The sequence below is a fragment of the Mustela nivalis genome, assembly GCF_964662115.1.
Source record: "Mustela nivalis genome assembly, chromosome: 5".
Classification (NCBI taxonomy): Eukaryota; Metazoa; Chordata; class Mammalia; order Carnivora; family Mustelidae; genus Mustela; species Mustela nivalis.
This window is the reverse complement of record NC_139024.1, coordinates 4,118,545-4,137,875: the sequence shown is the minus strand read 5'-3', so window position 1 is coordinate 4,137,875 and position 19,331 is coordinate 4,118,545. Positions and strand designations below refer to the sequence as shown.

The 19,331-nt window shown below is 42.4% G+C and overlaps 1 protein-coding gene across 3 annotated transcripts in view; it reads right to left on the bottom strand.

Annotated features, from left to right (window-relative positions):
* Window positions 1–19,331, bottom strand: part of PRKN (parkin RBR E3 ubiquitin protein ligase) — an 813,183-nt gene that overhangs the window by 355,069 nt on the left and 438,783 nt on the right. For all 3 annotated transcript variants that reach the window (XM_082731173.1, XM_082731172.1, XM_082731171.1), the window contains one exon: window positions 5,109–5,245. In XM_082731173.1, the coding sequence (XP_082587299.1) occupies window positions 5,109–5,245 (137 nt within the window). The remainder of the gene's footprint in view (window positions 1–5,108; window positions 5,246–19,331) is intronic.

Genomic DNA, 19,331 nt, shown 5'->3' with positions numbered 1-19,331 from the left:
ACACAGTCATCAAGCAAATTCAAATATGTATTTTTATCAATCAATCTGTCCTATTTATAGTTTCATGCAGACCCCTGAGGCAAGAAAAGTCAAGCTCTGGATTCCAGGGCCAGAAGAACCATCTCTTAGGGTTAGAAATGAACTCTATCTTTGAGAGGAAGTGGTGGCCTTAGGAATACAATGCCCCTTGATTATCTAAATAGATCTTGCATTAATTTTCTTGGAAAAACTGTAATCCAAAAATGGCTGGTAGCCACCGTGCGGGTCTGAAACCGTTTGGCTAGACATTTTAAACTGCCATGGTGGAAAGATAAACGGACAACTCTTCAGAGAAATCAACAATATCCAGTCAGGCTAAACCAACTGACAATAAAAGAACGCACATACACACACACACACACACACACACATACATACACACAAGCTAACTTCCAAAACACTGCAAATCCCCCGAAAACCAAAGATAAAGATAATTCTGGAGTTTTGAGATCCAGGCTTTCTAGAGAAGACTACTGAGGTCAGGCAAGAGCCATCAAGGAAATTTCTACCGAACCATGATCAATGTGACCAGCAACACACTTCTTGCTGAATAGATCTGGCATAGAATTTGAGCCGTGCTGGAGTAATAACAAGCTGACCTTGCAGTACAGTTTTCGTTCTATTATGGAATTAGCCAGTATTTTTGCTTTCTATACATAGTATTAAATTCTATTTATGATTTATTAAGTTATATTTATAAGATTTATAGACATTGATATAACTTTTCCCTTGAATTCTTAACACTTGAATTCACCCCACCAAGAAAGAGGGCTGTGCCATGGAAACAGTATGGGTTCAGTCATCGGTTCCTGATAGTCTGCTGTTCTTATCTGCAGTTTAAAAAGCCTTGATTTTCTATTTCTGTTTTTTTTTTTCTAGTTTATTTTATGTGTCTTGTTCTATGTTCCATGAATCAAAGTAAAGCAAAATAAAACAACAACAACAAACCAGATGGACAGGTGAACAATGCTTGGTTAATGGTTGATTTATGTACTGAATCACAGGAAACATCAACCTATCATTAAAGAATGTCTGATCGATCATATGTTCCTCTATGGATATACAAATATATGCACAAAATATTGTCTGTAGGAATGCATGTTTACAGAACAACCCAAATAACAAAAACCAAACTTTGGAATGTGTTCACTGTCTTCATTATCTAACACAGAGTCACTATTTTAATTCACCCACAGAACGATGTACAAAATAGGTGCAATTGTAGCGTCTCCCTTTTACCTTAAAGCAAAACCAAGACCTACGAAGGATAAGCAACTTGCCCTACATTACAAAGGGGGTGAGTCTCAGAGCCAGGATTTGAACTTGACTTCTTTGACTCTGTATATACAGAGTAGGCCCAGGATGTAGGCCAAATTATTCATTGGTTTATGGGGAGGTAATAGTAGGGCTTACACAGATTTTATATAAAATATATAAAAATTAGTCTTCAGGAAGACTTAATGTACAGGCTGATATCAGAACTTACCATACCCTGGTGTGCATACTGGACACATCATGTTCATGAACTGGGAGTATCTTGAGGGGGCAGTGAGAGTCTTAAAACACAGACTCTTAGAGAGTCTCTGGTGAGAAAGGATTCAGGATAATCCAGTTTGGTTTTTACAAAATAAAAAAAAATTCTATAATAACATCTGAAAGCCTCTTTTCACATACTATGAGGAATACTTCTAATTTGAACCACAGTTAAAAAAAGGCTAAATAACAGATGACAATATTGTGACAAGCTGAATTGTATTTTCTTATAAGCACCTTTGAAGATACATATTAAAACACTGTTGAAAAAAAAAGGAAAAAAGAATAAAATACTATTGAAGATGTAAAAGAAACAAGTATCAAAATGAATTAGACAGTGTAGGAAGTTTACTACACTGTTGGAAGTCAGTAGGTTGTTTTTAACTCCTCTCAGCTTGTGGTTATTTGCTGTGTTCCTTCTTCCTGGTTTCCAAAATTTATTAAAAATTATAGACTAGAAAACCTTTCCATGAAAATATGTCATTTTTTTGTTTCTACATATTGCAAACACACACACACACACAAAGACACAAACATACACATCAAGATGATTGTCATGTTTAGCTCATTCTGGAGTGTGTGACCCCAGTGGTGGTCAGGTTGATTGACTCAGGTCACCATGATGGGGATGGAGCATGGCACCTGTGTCTGTGCACTGAGTTTTAAATCACACCCCCCAGGACACTCGCCCCACAGTGTTTCCTTAACATAGGGTGACAGTCAACATTGCTAATGTGTGGAGAGCAGTACAGGCCTATGTACTAGTTTTATAAATACTTCTTGATCAACAGATTAACAATTTTAAGTATCCTAAATATTTTTGATAGCTTCAATCACCAGAACTGCAGACAACAATGGGCTACTCTATTCCAGATACGTTGTCTTTTAATAACCAAATACACAAATATGCAGCTTTCTTCTTATTATTGTTAAACATGAAAAGAAACAGATGCCAGGAAAGATAAGTTCTTGGTAGTAAGTGGCACTCTAAAAAAATAAAGCAAGGTTCTATGAAGGATTTAAATAACCAGCAATGAAGTAGGCACAGTCACAAAAAGTATTTAAAAGGATTCCAAAGAAAAAAAATAAAAGCTAGCAAGAAATTCAAGGAAAGCCTGGAACAACCTGCTATACTTGAAAGCCTGGCTAATGTGTACAAGAGGAGTCGTTGCACTATTTTTTTTTTTTTTTTTACTTCATATACTTGAAATTTCTTAGAATTCAAAGGGTTTAAAATTTAAAGATAAGTGAGAAATAAACAGATTTTTAAAAGTGTCTTGAGTGTGAGAAGATATGAAGATGAATATTTAGAAATGTTTCCATGCTATATGGTTTTGTGAAAAAGAGAGTTTATCAGTACAAAACTGCCACATGAAAAACATTAAAAACAGAATCTTTAGATCTACAAGTAAATGTTACACTAACTTTTAAATGCTTTTGTTAAAAATATAAAAGCACAACGCCCTCCTGTGAGTTTTCCTTAATAATATGTTGACACATATATATGTGAATCTTAATTTAAAACATTGCATTATTGGCAGATGCGATTGAAAAACAAGTATCAGAATTTACAAAGTCAACAATGCAATTAGCTTCTTCCATTTGGAAATGTCAAAAAGTTTTGAGATATATTTTTCAGCTTTGATCAACATTAAAACTAAGTATTACAAATAAGTATCACAAGTAAGAATGAAATGAATTAAACTTAAAGCCCGACCATTGAATCAAGGAATCACATAGTTCCAAACCACAATTCTCAATAGTGAAGCATATTTACCTACATTGCAATCATTAAATATATATATTTATAATGAGGTAGGGACCCCTACCTCACTCCATATATAAAACAATAATTCAAAATGTATCAACGACCTATGAATAAGAGGTAGTCTATTAGAGGAAAACATGCGGTAATTCTTCATGACCTCGGGTTTGACAATACAGTCTTACCTTTGAAACCAAAAGCATAAGCAACAAAAAAGAGATTAACTGGACCCCATCAAAATTTAAAACTTCTCTTAAAGGACATTATCATGAAAGTAAAAAGGCAACCTACAGAATAGGAAAAGTGCTTGCAAATCATGTATCTGATAACAGTGTCTAGTATCCAGAATATATAAAGAATTCTTATACCTCAACAACAAGATAAACAACCCAATTAAAAAACAGGTAAAGACCTGAAGTGATAGTCCTCCAAACAGGTAACACAAATGGCAAATTAGCATGTAAGCTAACATTGAGTCAACATCACTGGTCATTAGGGAAATGCAGATCAAAACCACAACGACATGAATCTTCAAAGCTAAGAGGATGGCTATTAAAAATCAAACAGAACAAAATAGGAAAATAACAAGTGTTGGAGAGGATATAAAGAAATAAAAACCCCTATAAGTTACTGGTAGGAATGCAAAACAGTACAGCAGCTATGGAAAATAGTTTGGTAGTTCCTCAAAAGGTTAAACATGGCATTATCATGTGACCCAGAAATCGCACTCCTCAGTATACATCTAAGAGAAATGAAAACATATCTCCCCCGAAACAAGTACACAAATGTTTACAGCAGATTATTCCTAGTAGCAAAAGGGTGGAAACAACACAAATGTCCATCAATGAATAAATGGAGAAGGAGATCATGGTATGTCTCTATAAGGAAATATTAGTCATAAAAAGGCATACAGGTACATGCCGTGACTTGGATGAACTTATTTGTGGTGAAACAAGGACACAAAAGGTAACGTATTGTAATATTTCTCTTATAGGAAGTATCTAGAATTGGTAAATCTGTAGAGGCAGACCATAGTGGTTGCCAGGAGATGGGGGCAAGGGGAAATTGGGCGGGATTATTAATGAATGTGGGGTAATGATATTTTTCTGGGATAATGAAAAAGTTCTGAAACTAGACAGAGGTGATGGTTATGCATAACATCGTGAAAGCATGAAATTCCACTGAATTATACACTTTAAGTGGTTAGTTGTATGTTAGGTGAATTTCACCTCAATTAAAAAAAAAACACATGTAACAACAGTAGTGTAATACAATTAAAGAATGCTCTGCAATGTTGAATGATGAAACAATTTAAAATATTAAATATTTCAGCTTTCATTTCCTTTAATTTCTTTTTTTATATACATTCTTTGATACACCTGTATATGTGCTCAGTTTTTACGAATAAGGGTACCCAATTTAGAAATGTGACTAGTGCTGCTCTAGGTCCAGGGTAATCTAAAGCTTGCTGTGTAAATCCACAGACATACTTTGTGTACATTGGCTGGATAATATTTTACAATTTGTTTCCCATACTTCCATGCAGATGATGCATTTTCTAGGCCAACATAATTCCTTCCTACCATCGGGTTTTATATTTTTTTGTGATCCAAACGTTGTTTCTTGCACAACCGGAATCAAAGAGATATTTGACTTTTCAACCCTTCAGCCAGGGATTGAATTTATTGGAGAAGATGGTTTTGCATCCACAATTCTTCCATTCTTAATTAGCATTAAAAATGGAGCAGAAAACAAAAAGTGCCAGACTTACCCACACAAGGAAGAGAGTAGCCGAGCTGAGGGTCAGGGATGAACTGGCGGTCATTCAGTCTTGTCACACAGTATAAGTAGAAACAATCTAAGCAAATCACGTGGCGGTGGTTGCACTGGAAAACCAGGACAGGGCTCCTGCGGAGGAAAAGACAGACATTTCCTCTAGTATTTCTGAGGGTGGAAAGGCAGCAGGTGTTCAGGGCACTTTGTAATGGTGCTGGGTGGCTTACGGCGTGCTCTGCTCCGTGTAAAGACCTGAAACTGCTCAGCACTGAGCACAGATGGATCAAAGCTACATCTTAAAAACTGGATGTACTTCATTAACTACCTAAAACAGTGATTTTCCTAAATTTAAATTTTTTAATATAACATATTTACCAATCAGCTGTTTAAACCCAAGCTCGGATATACCTCTTTACAGAAGTCTTCTAGAAGCCTCAGAATTTGCAGTTGACCCACAAATCACCCCAGACATTTGCATGTATTTTTACCGATCCATAACTACCTCACCGTATTGGTGACGTTTCTGCTCTTACGGACTGGGAGCTCGTTGAAAGTGGATACTGTGCTTACTTCACATTGATATTCTTGTAGTGCCAGGCATTGCAAGGTTTTAAATTAATGTTCCTTAAATTTAATTTTAATGATATATAAAATATGAACTTCCCTAAAGCCTTAAGAAAAACTATTGTTGTACCAAAATAGGTATGTTCAACAGTCACTCATATTTCATTGGCAAGCAGAAAAGTAGAATTCTGAAATAGAAATTATCTACCACAGATTCATTTCTTTAAGATTTTTGTCTATTGTGTCACTCCTCCACCCAAATACCCAATTTATTAAATAAAGGTTAGGCGCTTACTAAAAAACTGATATATGTAAATTCTAAAAAATTTGTATTCCCTTAAAATGCTTTTTGTATGGAAAAAAATCCTCCCAAATAATCATGTATTTTTGCTTGCAACTGGACCACATGATTTTATGACCAAAGAGACAAATGGAGTATATTAATTCCACATTAGCCTCAAGGCCATTTTAATAGCAAGAGAATCATTAGAGCTTAGCACATTAAACCTATTCTCAATATAATGACAACAAAATACAAAATATTTTTTTCATTTCATACATGATTCTTAACACATGGAAGAGCTCTTCCAAAGCCCTCCTCCCAAAACCACCTGAAATTTAGAACATAATTTCTTAAAAATGAAAAGGTTTTCAAAATTCTGCTTTCCCACTTATTTCAAAGCAATATCTAATACAAAACAAAGTGAAAAAAATAACTCGGTATTTTAATGGCATGGGTCTACAGGGCAATGGTCAACTTAAGCTGAGTTAGAGCGTCCATAAATGTTTTATGTGCTTCTATTTTTCATCTCTGAACCCACCGACGTCCTTTCAGGGCCATCATCCCCATTTCCAGAGCCTTCTTCAATTAGGCATTGACTGTGTTTTGAACTTTCAACCCCTTCCCTTCTAATAATGTTCTGCTTGAAGACGATAAAACATAACACTGTCCCATTTCTACTGAGAGTCATACACACACACGTGCACAAGGACCCACATACCTTATTCACTCTGGGTGACCCTACTGAACTGCCACATTCTACCTCCTCCGCACAGCTAAGTTCTGTGAAAAATACTCTCCATTCTGCTTTCAGCAACATAGTTGACTAAGCCTTTAGAGATCCCTAATCTGCTATCAATGCAAGGAAACACTGAAGAAAATATTAGAACATTTATAAAAATGTTCCTATGTACAACAAGGTTAAAAAGAAAGCTTAGCAATTACCTTGCAGAAGGAAGAAAAAGAAAACTTATAAAGTCGAAGCAGTCAGCCCGTGAACTACTGCCACGGTGTCCCGGAGAGACATGAAGGTACACGGCCAGTGGGGCAGCCACTGGCCAGCAAGTGTGTTCTTGCCCAGCTCTTTTAAGGAAAAATGGAAGGGAGTTCTCTTTCATGTATGGACAACACCACACGTTCATGGTTTTTCCCTTCAGTTAAAATATGGTCCAGAAGAACCTTAGACCATGAAGATGACTCACAGAACATCAATGGTTCTACTGTACTGATGGCATCCTGCTATTTAGAACAGATCACAAAGAAATGGTAATTACACGAGAGGCCCCATCTATGGGGCGTGGAGGGACACACTCAACAAAGTAAGGGACACAGTAGTCCATCTGCCCCTCCTTCTACTACACACACACACACACACACACACACACACAGAGCCACCGACAGAAGCGATCGCAGGCCCTGTGGAAACACAGGCTCTGGCTCCCACAGAGAGGAGCACATCCTCGTGGGGACTCAGGAGGAACCCTACTGAACTTTCCACTGCAGCCTCACTAGTCTGCTTCCGCCTCCTGGAACCGAGATCTAGGTGGGCAGGAAACCGGTCAAGCTGCCAGGACTACCTGGTCATCATCATCAGGATGGCGAGAGCGGCTGCTGCACGCGGGGCGGGGGAGAATTCTCGTGGTATCTGGCTGGCCCACTGGGACACCTCGTGGCCCTCCCCTCTGGGATTTTAATGGCAAATGGACAAGGCAGCGGTGAAGGCAGCACTGAGAAGTGCAAGGACCAGGACCCAAGAGCCCTTATGATTTACCCGTTACGGCAGCTAATATCAATGACCCTTATTATTACAAAAAATATGAGACATCAAAAAGGGCTTTAGGGAAAGTTTTCCTGGAACAAAAAGGAGCTGAAATGAAAGCAGGGAACCGTGTTTACCAAACAGCGAGATGTAAAGGGCTCAGGACCCAAGAGATAAAAACGTGTTCAGCACTGGCAGAGAGGGCAGGGGATCATGTTACATCCCTCGAAGGAGGGTTCCTTCCTAGACACAGGGTGCCCCATGCAACCACGAGAAGCTAGAGTGTCAGTGACCGGAGAAGCCACATGCGTGTTTCTACACGACCACTACGGAAAAGAAAGACACTTACGAGCCTTGTACGGAGTTGCACATGTGGATTAGTCACTTGGGAGTTCTCACGATCCACCACTACCCCTGTGCAGTGAATTTAAATACACACACAGACTGATATGGAGAGATATGAAATAAAGATGTAGAAAAAATGCGTATGTTGATGGACAGATTTGTCACAGACATAGATGTAGATGGGAGATGCGTATATTCAGATAGAATTATCAGCCCATTGGATTTCTTGAAACAGTTTTGAGATAAGATTGCTCATCTCCTATGAAGAATATTCGCAGCATTTAGGAGAAAGTTAGGCAAGGGATAAGCATGACAACCCTAGAAACATTACTGGATTAATCATCTGAATGATCTGAGAAAATGAGTGAGAATCATTTCATGGCTGGAGGGACCACATAATTAACTTCCTAAGCACTAGGTAAGAAGAAGGCGGGAAAAACTAGGATTTATGATCACTGCTTTGGGTCAGGTACCTTGCTAGGAGCGTCACATAGGTTTTTCCACTGCAGCCTCCTAAAATAAAGTGCCCCCGCCCAGCCCCAGCCCACATCCTGTTCCACTCTCTGCCTCCCGCTGGCTTCCGGTTCTTACTCCTGGCCTCAAATTCTTTGTCACCCCGTCTTTGATTTGGAGCCTTCACCTCCAAATCAAAATTCCAAATATCCTGGTGCAGTTCAAGAGACGACCTCGGAGGAGTTTGGCCTAGAATGGTCTCTCGTAGGGTCTCTCCTAATGTGCTCCAGACACTGTCTTCGCTTCTGTTCTCCTAAGTGTCTGTTCGCTTAAGTGTCTCCTAAATGGTGCTCTTGGCTGTCAGCAGTAAGTGAAAAGTCCCGAAGGGAAGGAGGGAACACTCGATTAACACTTTCACGACCCGGTCTCACCAGATTCAGCGGTGAGCGTGTGGCAGTTATGTCATCAACAGCCACTGACCACACCAGGGACCGCGGAAGAAAAGTCTCTCCTTTCCTAACTTCTCTGCTCCCATCCTTGTATTTTTCACTCCGTGACTCATTGAGCATCTACTTGGGCTGAGGTAGGCGCTTAATATACACACGCGGAACACAGCGGCGTGGTTTTAAGTGTTACAAGTGCTGGGGAAACACGACACCGTCTGTCCAAATCCGGAACCCCCTATGTGTGGAGCGGGTATCAAAAGGAGGTCTGTGAGGTCATCAAACTCTGGCGCCGCAGAAGTTAGGAGGTCAGCAGATGAGGACGCATCAGGGTTGAGCTGAATTTAAGGGGGTGGAAGGATCGACACGGGGTGCCTGGAGACAAACGTGGATTCTGGGCAGGGCAGGAAGCATAGACGTCAGAAGGAATTCTTGGGACAGAAGAGCTGTCAGTTGGGCTGGCTGAGAGGATGTGTCTGGGAAAGAGAAGTGAAAAGGTTGTGACGGTGGCAGGGGATACAAGGAGACAGGCCTCTAGGTCCTGGGACTCGCTGAGGCTTCTGAGGATGGGAACGGAGTGATGTTTTCGGAAGTTTGACTCTGAGAGATGTGTGGAGGAGAACGGGCAGGCGTGAGAACTATTTGGAGGTCATTTTAATAACTCAGGCAGGAGTTACTCAGGAAGCACACTGGGGTGTGCCGAGGGTTCTAGAAATGGGCAAGGAGTGATCTTTCTGAGGAGAACCTGCCAGGACTCCTCTTCCCTTGGGTCTTTGTCCCTCCCTTCATTCCTCTGTGCCCTTTGCTCAAATTACATATAAATGTTAACTGATCAGTCTAGAAGATGGTGTTACCCCAAGCGGCCAGGCTACAGAGCAGTTAATCAAAGGTTAAATAAAGTTCTCAATCATATGGAAAAGGGATTATAAATGCTGCACTTGACATTACTGAAGAGTTATTATTATTTTGTAAAGTCAAAACTTTTAGTATAATTCAGGTATTTCATAGAAACTATAATGTAGCAAACAGGGTAATATGAAAAAATGTTTTAGAACTGCAGGTCCGTACATGTGGCTCTGGTTCCATCTGGAACAGGCTCTCCTTCATCAGGCACATCAGCTGTCCTTGACCGAAGCCTTCCTGCAGATGCAGCCCTGGGCACACGACTCTGCCCATGGGCAGCAGGAATGGCACACTCTGCGTGTGCAGCAGCCGGGGCAGGTGTAGGCGTCGGGACAGGTGTGGGCGTGGGGCAGGTGCTGGAACCAGGGCAGGTGCAGGCACTGGGGCAGGTGCAGGTGCAGGTGCAGGGGCAGGTGTGGGAACCATCAGGGAGCAGGGGCAGTTGGGTCCCTTTCGGGACAAGGTAAGAATGGAGGCCCAAAGCGAGTGGCACAGGGAGACACGATGTGGGCTGAAGGCGTGGTTTTGAAGAGTTACTCGTAAGCAATGACTTGCCTGCTTTTACTAACGAAGTGATCCGAAGGCCCTTTGTTCACAGAATATCAGGCCTAATTGAAGGAATCTTAGTGAAAAGTATGGCAAACCACTCACATACATCACACAAAGCAGAATATTGTTACATAGTAAGTAGTCCAAACATTTACACGCACATAAAATTAGCTCCCTGGTAGCTACAAAATAGCATCAGGGTTTTCATATTTATCTGATCAAATGTGTAGTTTCATCTGCTCCTTACCTCATTTGTGTGCGCGTGGGCTCTCTCTCTCCCTCCCTCCCCCACACTCTCTCTCTCTGCCAAAATCTATTTCTCTGTCTCTATCTACTTCTTTACCACAGGTATATCTTCATTTACACCTATTAAGAGGCTGTGGTTTCCAACTTCTCAGTGGAATGTGACACATCTCGAATGCAATGTCCCAGAATTTTTAAGATATGTAAAGATAAGGAAGCAAGTCTAAACTCTAAAGGAAATAAAAATCTAATGAAGTGGGTAGGAAAGGGATACACATAATTGTAATATGGGATAGAACATTTTAAATTACATGAGCGACGTCAGAGATATTGTTGACAGGCTCTGCAGGAAGCAGCCTCCAGATACAGCCGTCCCCACCGCCTCCCTATCAACGGACTGAGCCGAGTAATCCACAGGCGATGTGCAGAAATGACAATGAGCGATTTCCAGGACTAGGTCTGAGAAAGCACTGTGGCTTCTCTGAGCTCTTTCCTGGGTCCCTTGCTCAGAGGAAAGGGACAGCCACGTAGTGGGGACACGGTGATCTTATGGAGAAGCTTCCACGGCAAAAAACTGGGGCGTGTCTCTTGCCATCAGCCAGCACTGGCTTGGCAGCCACCTGGGATCATCAGTCATGTCCAAAGCAGACCTGCAGGCACAAGACAAGCACTTGGGCTACTATGGGACACCCTGGCTACAGCTTCATGAGCTAGCCTGCACGAGAGCCCTCCCACCAAACTGTGCCCAAATTCCCGATCTGCGGAAACTGTGCGAGTCAACATCTGTGTTTGTTTAAAGCCACGAAGTTTTGGGGTAATTATTCTATGCAGCAATTTATAACTAATACAGGCTCAGAGGAGGACAAAATCACATTCAGAGAGCAATCAGAAAAGAATTCATTCAGACAGTAGCATTTGTAGAAGGATCAGATGGGGCGCCTGGGTGGCTCAGCTGGTTAAGCATCTGTCTTCAGCTCAGGTCATGATCTTATGGTCTCAAGACGGAGTCTCTCATTGGGCTCCCTGGTCAGCCCGGAGGCTGATTCTCCCTCTGCCTGCTTCTCCCTCTGCTTGTGCTCTCTCTCTCTGATATATAAATAAATAAATAAATAAATAAAATCTTTAAAAAGAGAAAAATGAAGAGGTATCAGGTTTCCAGGGCATGGAGATAGAAAAAAACTTTCCAGGTCAACAGAAGAGACTGGAATTGCAAAACTACAGAGCGTGGGAAAAGAACGCTGAGTTACCAAGCACAGCTGGTTTCTCCACTCACCCCAATGAAAAGCAAAATTATATAAAAATATATATTTAGGGATAATAGAATCATCTGAAATGCAATGAAAAGCAGCAAATGTTAGAATAAAAATATTAAGTACAAATCATTGAGGGGATAAAAATAAAATTTGCTTACTGGAGAGAGAAAGTTAGTCCTTGAATATAGCTAACACTTGACCCTTGAAAACTCACAAGTTGTTTTTATAATATTTCATTTGTGTAACAGGAACACAGATGTTATGCCCCAGTTAGCAATCTTTTAAAGCTCTTGGCAAACCCTCAGTACGGGAACAACTATGACTCCTGGGAATTTAATAAAGCATTAGATTAGATAAAAATAATTAGAGGAGGAAAGCTTTGCCACGAAGGAACCCGAATCTATCTTCCTAACAACTGTCACTTTAAATATCTTTTAGTTAGAACAACAATAATAAATAGACAAATGACTACAATCTCAGAAACCAAATGCATTTTCATTTAATCTCTATCACCCACTAATTGCCCAAATGCACCACCGACAAAGGAGTATCCAGCATGGCGCCTGCCCTCAGAAATGCTAGAGATAACACTTTAGCCTATGCAAGTCCCACGAGTTCATTACTGGAGTTAGCCAAGTGAGCAATCCCCGTCGCTGGAGAGGCCCCTGATCCAAGATGCTAATTGACAGACTCAATGTTAAGAAATTAAAATAAGCTTCAACAGTTGAATGACCTTTGAAATTCCATCCAGCAGCCAAGTTTAAAATCCTGAAGTAAGTTCCTTATCCATTAGTCTGCTTGGAATCAGAATCCTCTTATGGCGCTGGCAGAACCCAGACGAGCTCATTTACCACCACTTCCAATTTCTTCTTACTCCTTCTGCTCATGATCCCCCTATTTTATTCTGTCCACTTTGCTGCACAAAAAGGGGGTGGCGGAGGCTCTGTGAGCTTGCTCATACAAGTCCCAGTATTTCAGCATGAACATCGCCAAGGTAAAGACTCTTTATTCAAGCCTACATTTTTGAACCATTGTCATCAAACCCTTCCGCTAATTCTCTTGAAGTGCCTGACGTGGGACACTGTCCTTTGGGTGGCACTAAAGCCAACAAGCCACAGCCCTTTGTCTCAGGAGGTCATAGTCCTATGAGGCTAAAGACAAAAGGGCAATTATCTCAGGGTACAGTACAAGCCACCATCTGAGGAGTTTGGAAACCATCTAAGGAAGTCTGAGGTTAGTGTAGTAGGTCTCAAGGCTGTTCATGACTCATGTGTTCAGTCCATATAGAAAAAAGATACCAAACAAATGAAATGGCTTCCCTTGTTTATAGAAGCTTTGAATAAAATAATATATAAAATCATACAGTAAACTTGTTACCAATAAAATGAGAAGAAAATTCCCTTTTCCTCTTTAACATTCAGTAATTCTGGATCTCATCTGTGACATTAAATGGCAACTGAATTCAAGAGAACTCTAACCTCAGCATTTGTTCCAAATCTGACCCCCTGACCATGACTGGGCAAGCTCTCTTGTCATTAATGCACAATTTTATTTCTGGAAAGCCACCTGGTTTTATGTATCCTGGGGTTATGATACTCACCAAATTATTCTAAATTCTCGTATGTGCTCAGAATGCAACACCTAACAATTCCAAGGACATACTTTCAGCAGCAGAACTAAGCCTTGACCTCATGTGTGTTGTGGGTAACTACTATTTGCTAGGCCTTTTGTTGTGGGTAGGCGGGCCTTTTCAATAACATTTAACAGCTCCCCTCAAGTCAAGGCATCCCACTGATATGTTAACTTGTCCTATTTACTGTCATTAGAGAAAAAGAAAATTTCAAGAAGCAGCCACTCTGTTTCAGACCTGTTTATTTTGCACATATACTTAACTATTTTTGAGAGCCTACAGAGTAGGAGCTATAAAAATAGTTGAGTAAAAACACAGAGTAGCAAGACTGTAGTGCTTTCTACAGCAAATGGATTACATCTTCAAGCCCTGGTATAGTCTGAACTCCAGACGCATTAGCAATCAGTGTGGAGAAAACCTAAGTGAGCCCCCACACCGTGTCTTCCTCCCACTTTTACCACCACCACCAACCCAGTTCAATCAGCACACCTCAGCGATGTTTTTCTAAAGCAGCTTTCATCACGGTAGGTCTTGGCCAAAACCATGAACTAATTACCCAAAGTCAATTTTTTTTTTTTTTTTTTTAAGATTTTGTTTATTTACTTGACAGACAGAGATCACAAGTAGGCAGAGAGGCAGGCAGAGAGAGAGAGGGGAAGCAGGCTCTCTGCTGAGCAGAAAGCCCCATGCAGGGCTCGATCCCAGGACCCTGGGATCATGAGCTGAGCCGAAGGCTGAGGCTTTAACCCACTGAGCCACCCAGGCGCCCCCCGAAGTCAATGTTTTAAGACCTCAGGTTTTCCTTCTTGTTTTCAGAGCTCTCCGTAGGGCTCCTCGTCCCACAGGACGTAGCTTCCAAATCGCCGTTCCCGAACACTTCCCAAGTCATTCTCTTCACACTTCAGAACAGAGCCTCCCTTTCCCCTTACGCTCGTGTACGTCTGTGCAAAATTCTTCCTATTTATCTTCATTTCCCCTTTCAGGAAGCTGTTTGAATATAACCCCGGGGAGGTGATCCCCCCACTCGCTTTCTAATTTCCCTTAATGCTTCGGTTTACAAAGTAGTACTTTTCTATTCCACTGTGCTAGTACGCATCCTCATGCTGTTGTCTACCTGCTGTATGAGCTCAAGTTCAACACACAGTAGCGGGGAGACTGCTCCACGCGGCTTCCCTTGCTTGATGTGGGGATGGGATACACCGTTTTTGCCCTCAGGGAATTCTGTCTAATGGGGAGATAACGAAGTCTGGGTTGCTCTGGTAAAAGCCTAATCCATTGTTGGTCAGGCAGAGAATGTTTCCCAAATGAAACAAAGCAAAACGAAGCAAAAAAACCACGAAGCTCCAAAGGGCAAGAATGAATTAGCATGACCAAGAAACTAGAGGGGAGTGAGGAAAACTTGGAATTAGGTAAGATTTGGAAGCCATACCATACACCTCCATTTGATCTCCTCAGCATGTAGTGAAGTTCCGAATTCCTCCAGAAATTAGAAATAAACCTAAGGCACAAGGACAGTGCTTCCACAAGCCACACACGCAAGCCCATGTTTTAGGTTTATATAACACTGGAACTGTGGCTGCATTAGGTTCCATTATTTATAACATTTTGAATCATTAATAATAAACAGGCGACACAAAACAGAAATATGAAGCCATGATTGCAAGAGGGAATTAATGGATTATTAATTTCCTCCAGATGGTATCAATCGTTGAAAATAATTACTTGATCTTAGTATAGCTTATATATGATATTTCCAAATTTAGTTACTGTTGACAGGTTGAGTCTAATAATAAACCAGTACATTCTAGAAGTGTTAGACTGTAAACATTATAACAACATATATTAGAATTAAAAAATAAACTTCATTCTTTTTGAAAACTTAGGTAAAGTTTTAGAAGGAAAGAGGTCAACCCCTTTTTGTAGTAATTCTTTACAATGATTTGGTTAACTGGCAACAATCCCAACTTTTCTTGCTAAGGCATTTATATTAGCAAACAGATGCCACTAAATAATTGTAAACAGTGGGCAAATCATAATGAAATAATTGTTGCATGTAACAGTGAAATTAAAAATCCCAAGGGGTACCTGGCCCATGGGAGCAAAATGCATCTCATGAAAAATTATCACATTACATGTTCCTATCCCCCAACTCATAGTGTTAATTTCGATTCTCAGGATTACGGCTATAAAAGGCCAAGAGCTGAATGTTGGATCTGCAGGAGTCCGAGAGTTCTGAGTTACCGTCTCCGAGCGGGCTCTGTTCAGACCGTCAGTGTGTACAGCTAGAGAAAGCTAAAACCCGCTCTCACGTAACATCCTCTCTGGGTCACAGTGACCACGCGGACCTGTTGTGTGACACAACCCGGTAGTGGCCGCTGGGGAAGGTGGTTGAGCCACACCAGTTCCTGTGCCTACGCTCTTCGTTTTCCCTCTTGTGAGCACGGCTGAGTGTGCAGGCCCACGGCAACAGAATTCTGCTCAATAGAGAACGATGTGAAGACAGACCTTGTTTAGACAAGAACTTCCCTGTGAAATAAACTGTTCTCATGGGTCCCCAAATCTCCTGATGGGAAATATTAGTGTGCCAGGAGTCTGTCCAGTGGCTGTGACTGTTCAGAGCTATTTAACGCAACAAGTTATCGCCAAAGCGGAGTGGGTTTAAAAGGATCCGTCTTCTGCGGCAGCCCACAAAAACCCTGCACAGAGGACCTCTCGCCGGTCTTTCTTTCATTCTTAAAATGAATGAACAATGAATGCGACTAGAATGCTAGGCCTTTTATTCTTCTTACCAGAGAAATAGTATGAATCAGGTTCGCTAAAGGTCAGTAGTTTGGACTCACGAAATCGCCTACAGGATGGTAGACATTTGACAACAGTTCTACGGCAAAAATGCTTCAAAGTGAGGCGGTACCAGGACATTCCTGAGGTATCATTAGATGGATTCAGCATTAAAATATTAACATCATTTAAGAATGTGTAGAGTGTAGCTGGTAAAATTATTTTCCTCACTTGGTTTTTGGTCTTACAGATAGCCAGAAAAGCCTCCACAGCATGCCAAAATATTTCCCTAAAAGTAATAAAAATCAACATGACATAACGCTACAAATCCAAAATGAATTCACACAGCAAAGCAAGCTAAGGGAATTCACACAAAGACTTAGTGGCCTGGCTGCACATCCCAAGAGCCTGGAGGCTGGGGTGGGGGAAGGTTCTGGAGGGCTGAGAGGGCTGTGCCAGGAGCAGGTTCAAAACGCAGCTTTGTTGGAAAGGGATCCTCGCAAAGGCAGGTTAGCCAGGGGTCTCTAAGACCTTTCGGATACCGAGATTCTAGAGTCTGTAGTGTGTGTGATCACATTTCTTCCTCATTGCAAGCTTGTGGAACTCAAACCTGCCTTGAAATTTGGTGCAAGAGACCAGTCCTACGTAGGATCCAGGCTTTACCTCTTGAACTAGTGTGCATGCTGCTTGCCAGGCTGAGAGTCTGAGGATTTCTAGAGACTTTTTGCTTTCTGGAAGACGTGCGGAGAGGGAGGCCCTGAGCCAGCATATTGAAAGGAAATCAGAAGACAGAGCTCAGTACTAAAAATCAGCAAAGACAAACAAAACAAAACAAAAACAAAGCAACAAAGTATCTTCTAACTCTCAACAACTAAAAGCTAATTTAAAACTCTTTTTTCTTTTCTCTCTCTTTTTCTCCCCCCAAGTAAGGTCAGCTGGTGACTGGCGTCAGCTGGTGATGGAGCCAGAGACCAGGTGCCCTCTGCCGAGCACTGTGCTCCCATGGACTGCCCCCCCCCCCCGCCCAGCCCCAAGGGACCCACCACAGCATAGAGTCAATTATTTGTTCATCCCTGTTCTTTCTGGACCAGAAGTTGGCAGACTCCAGCCAGGGGCTAAATCTGGCCCCCAGCCTGCTTTTGTAAACAAAGTTTTATGGAAACACAGCCAGTTTCACACACTGGCTCCCGCTGCTTTTATCTATAAAGGCAGAGCGGGGCGGCTGTGACAGGGACTGCCTGGACCTCGAAGACCTTCCAGGAAAGGTTTCCTCTTCCCGCTCTTGAATCCATCAACCCAAGGGCTGCCTCTTGGTTGTCTGAGTGCCTGGCCTATGGCTGGTGTTTGGTAAATGCTTACGTTCTAAGTGGTCCACCGACCTGGCTGGCGCACGGAAGGAGTGTAAGTGAAGAGCGACACCAAGGAAGGCCAGCAGGAGGGTGCCAGAGAGCCAGAGATCGAAGGCTCTGCAGGCGGCCAGGAGGGCCGTGCGTTTGAGCTCAGCCACCGATGCTTCTTAAGGGGGTGTCGGGGGAGGCCTGAGGCAAGCACCACATTGACACGGGTCCCCAAACGGCACGCGGTGCGCACACCTGATGCGAGCGGGCTCTTGTGGGAAGGAAGACTAGGGGAAAACTCCCTTCGGACGGCAGCACCTGGCGTGCTTGAAGAATTCAAAGCCAAGTCAGTGTGACAGGGACACACCGAGAAGCAAGGTGGGTGTGGAACGAGATGAAGCTCACGTGGACGGGAGGAGAAACGTAAAGTCTTCGTCTAGAGAATCAGGGATCGGGCTCTCAGGCAGAAGAATTCAACACAACATTTTAAGCAATATGACGTCATTTTTGTCACTGCACTTTGTGCAATGTGTGGACTGCCACGTGGCAAGAAAGGGAGGGAGCCCCGTGGATGTTGTCCTCCTGGGAGAGAAGATGCTGGTTTGGACCAAGCAGGGGAGTCAGAGAGACATGGACAGGTGGACAATTTGTCTGGGACGACAGAGCATTTGCGTGTCTCCTACTGAGTTCTTTTCCACGTCTGCTAACATTGGTTGATTTCTCCACTTTTAGGAAATCTCAAGACCATGCCCCCAAATCCAAGGGACCACTGTTAGATAATCAACGCCTCTCAAATAACTTCATACAAAAAAATGCAAACTTTCCAGCGGTTTCCATGTAAATTTAACTCAAAATCTTTGCCTGGGGCCTACATTAAAAGGTAAAAAGTCTAGCAAAAATCTAAAAGCAGTACAATAATAAAAATTTGAAACTACGGTGCCAGTACTTGCCCTGGGAGATTTATTGATCTCCTACACGGTGCCAGGTGCTGGGCATGGCACAGGGCCCAGAACAAGGAGCAAAAGGTGCCCTGGAAGCCCACCATGGGCTGGAACAGGGGTCCCCAAGACAGGTAAGGCTCTGGGAGACAGGATCTTCAAATGGGGTTGCTGACCCTCGAGATACCAGACGTATTTAGGAAGCAAAACTGGCAAGATTCAGAGGTGAATTAACCTGAGGCAGGAAGAAGAGTCAGGCCTGATGTCCAGCTTCTCTTTTTAAACATTTATCGGATCCTTCTAACGGACCGGGTTCCCTGCTAAGTGCTTTCTCTGCATTATTTATTTAATCCACTGAACTATAAAAGCCCCAGGAGGGTAGGGGCCCTTCTCTGTCTTCTCTCCTGTGATCTCACTACCTAACACGGGGCCTCGTATGCGAAGAGTTCAAACGTGTTTGTTGAAAGCCGGACGGACATCTCCCCGTCCCATCCTTGGCACGACAACAAGGACAGTGAGATGTCCTGCCGTGGGGGGCACAGGTGAGGGCGCAGGGGCGGAGAGCTGGAAGACCTCTGGGTCCCAGAGCCAGGGAGCGACAAAGGAGGACACCAGAGCGACTTGGTCTGGCCCCACTCCTGTTCCTCAACCCTGCAGGACACCGCCTGGGCTGGCCCCGACATTGGTGACATTTGGTGATGCAGGACAAACACAACCAAGGAACCTGGACTGGAAATACAGGT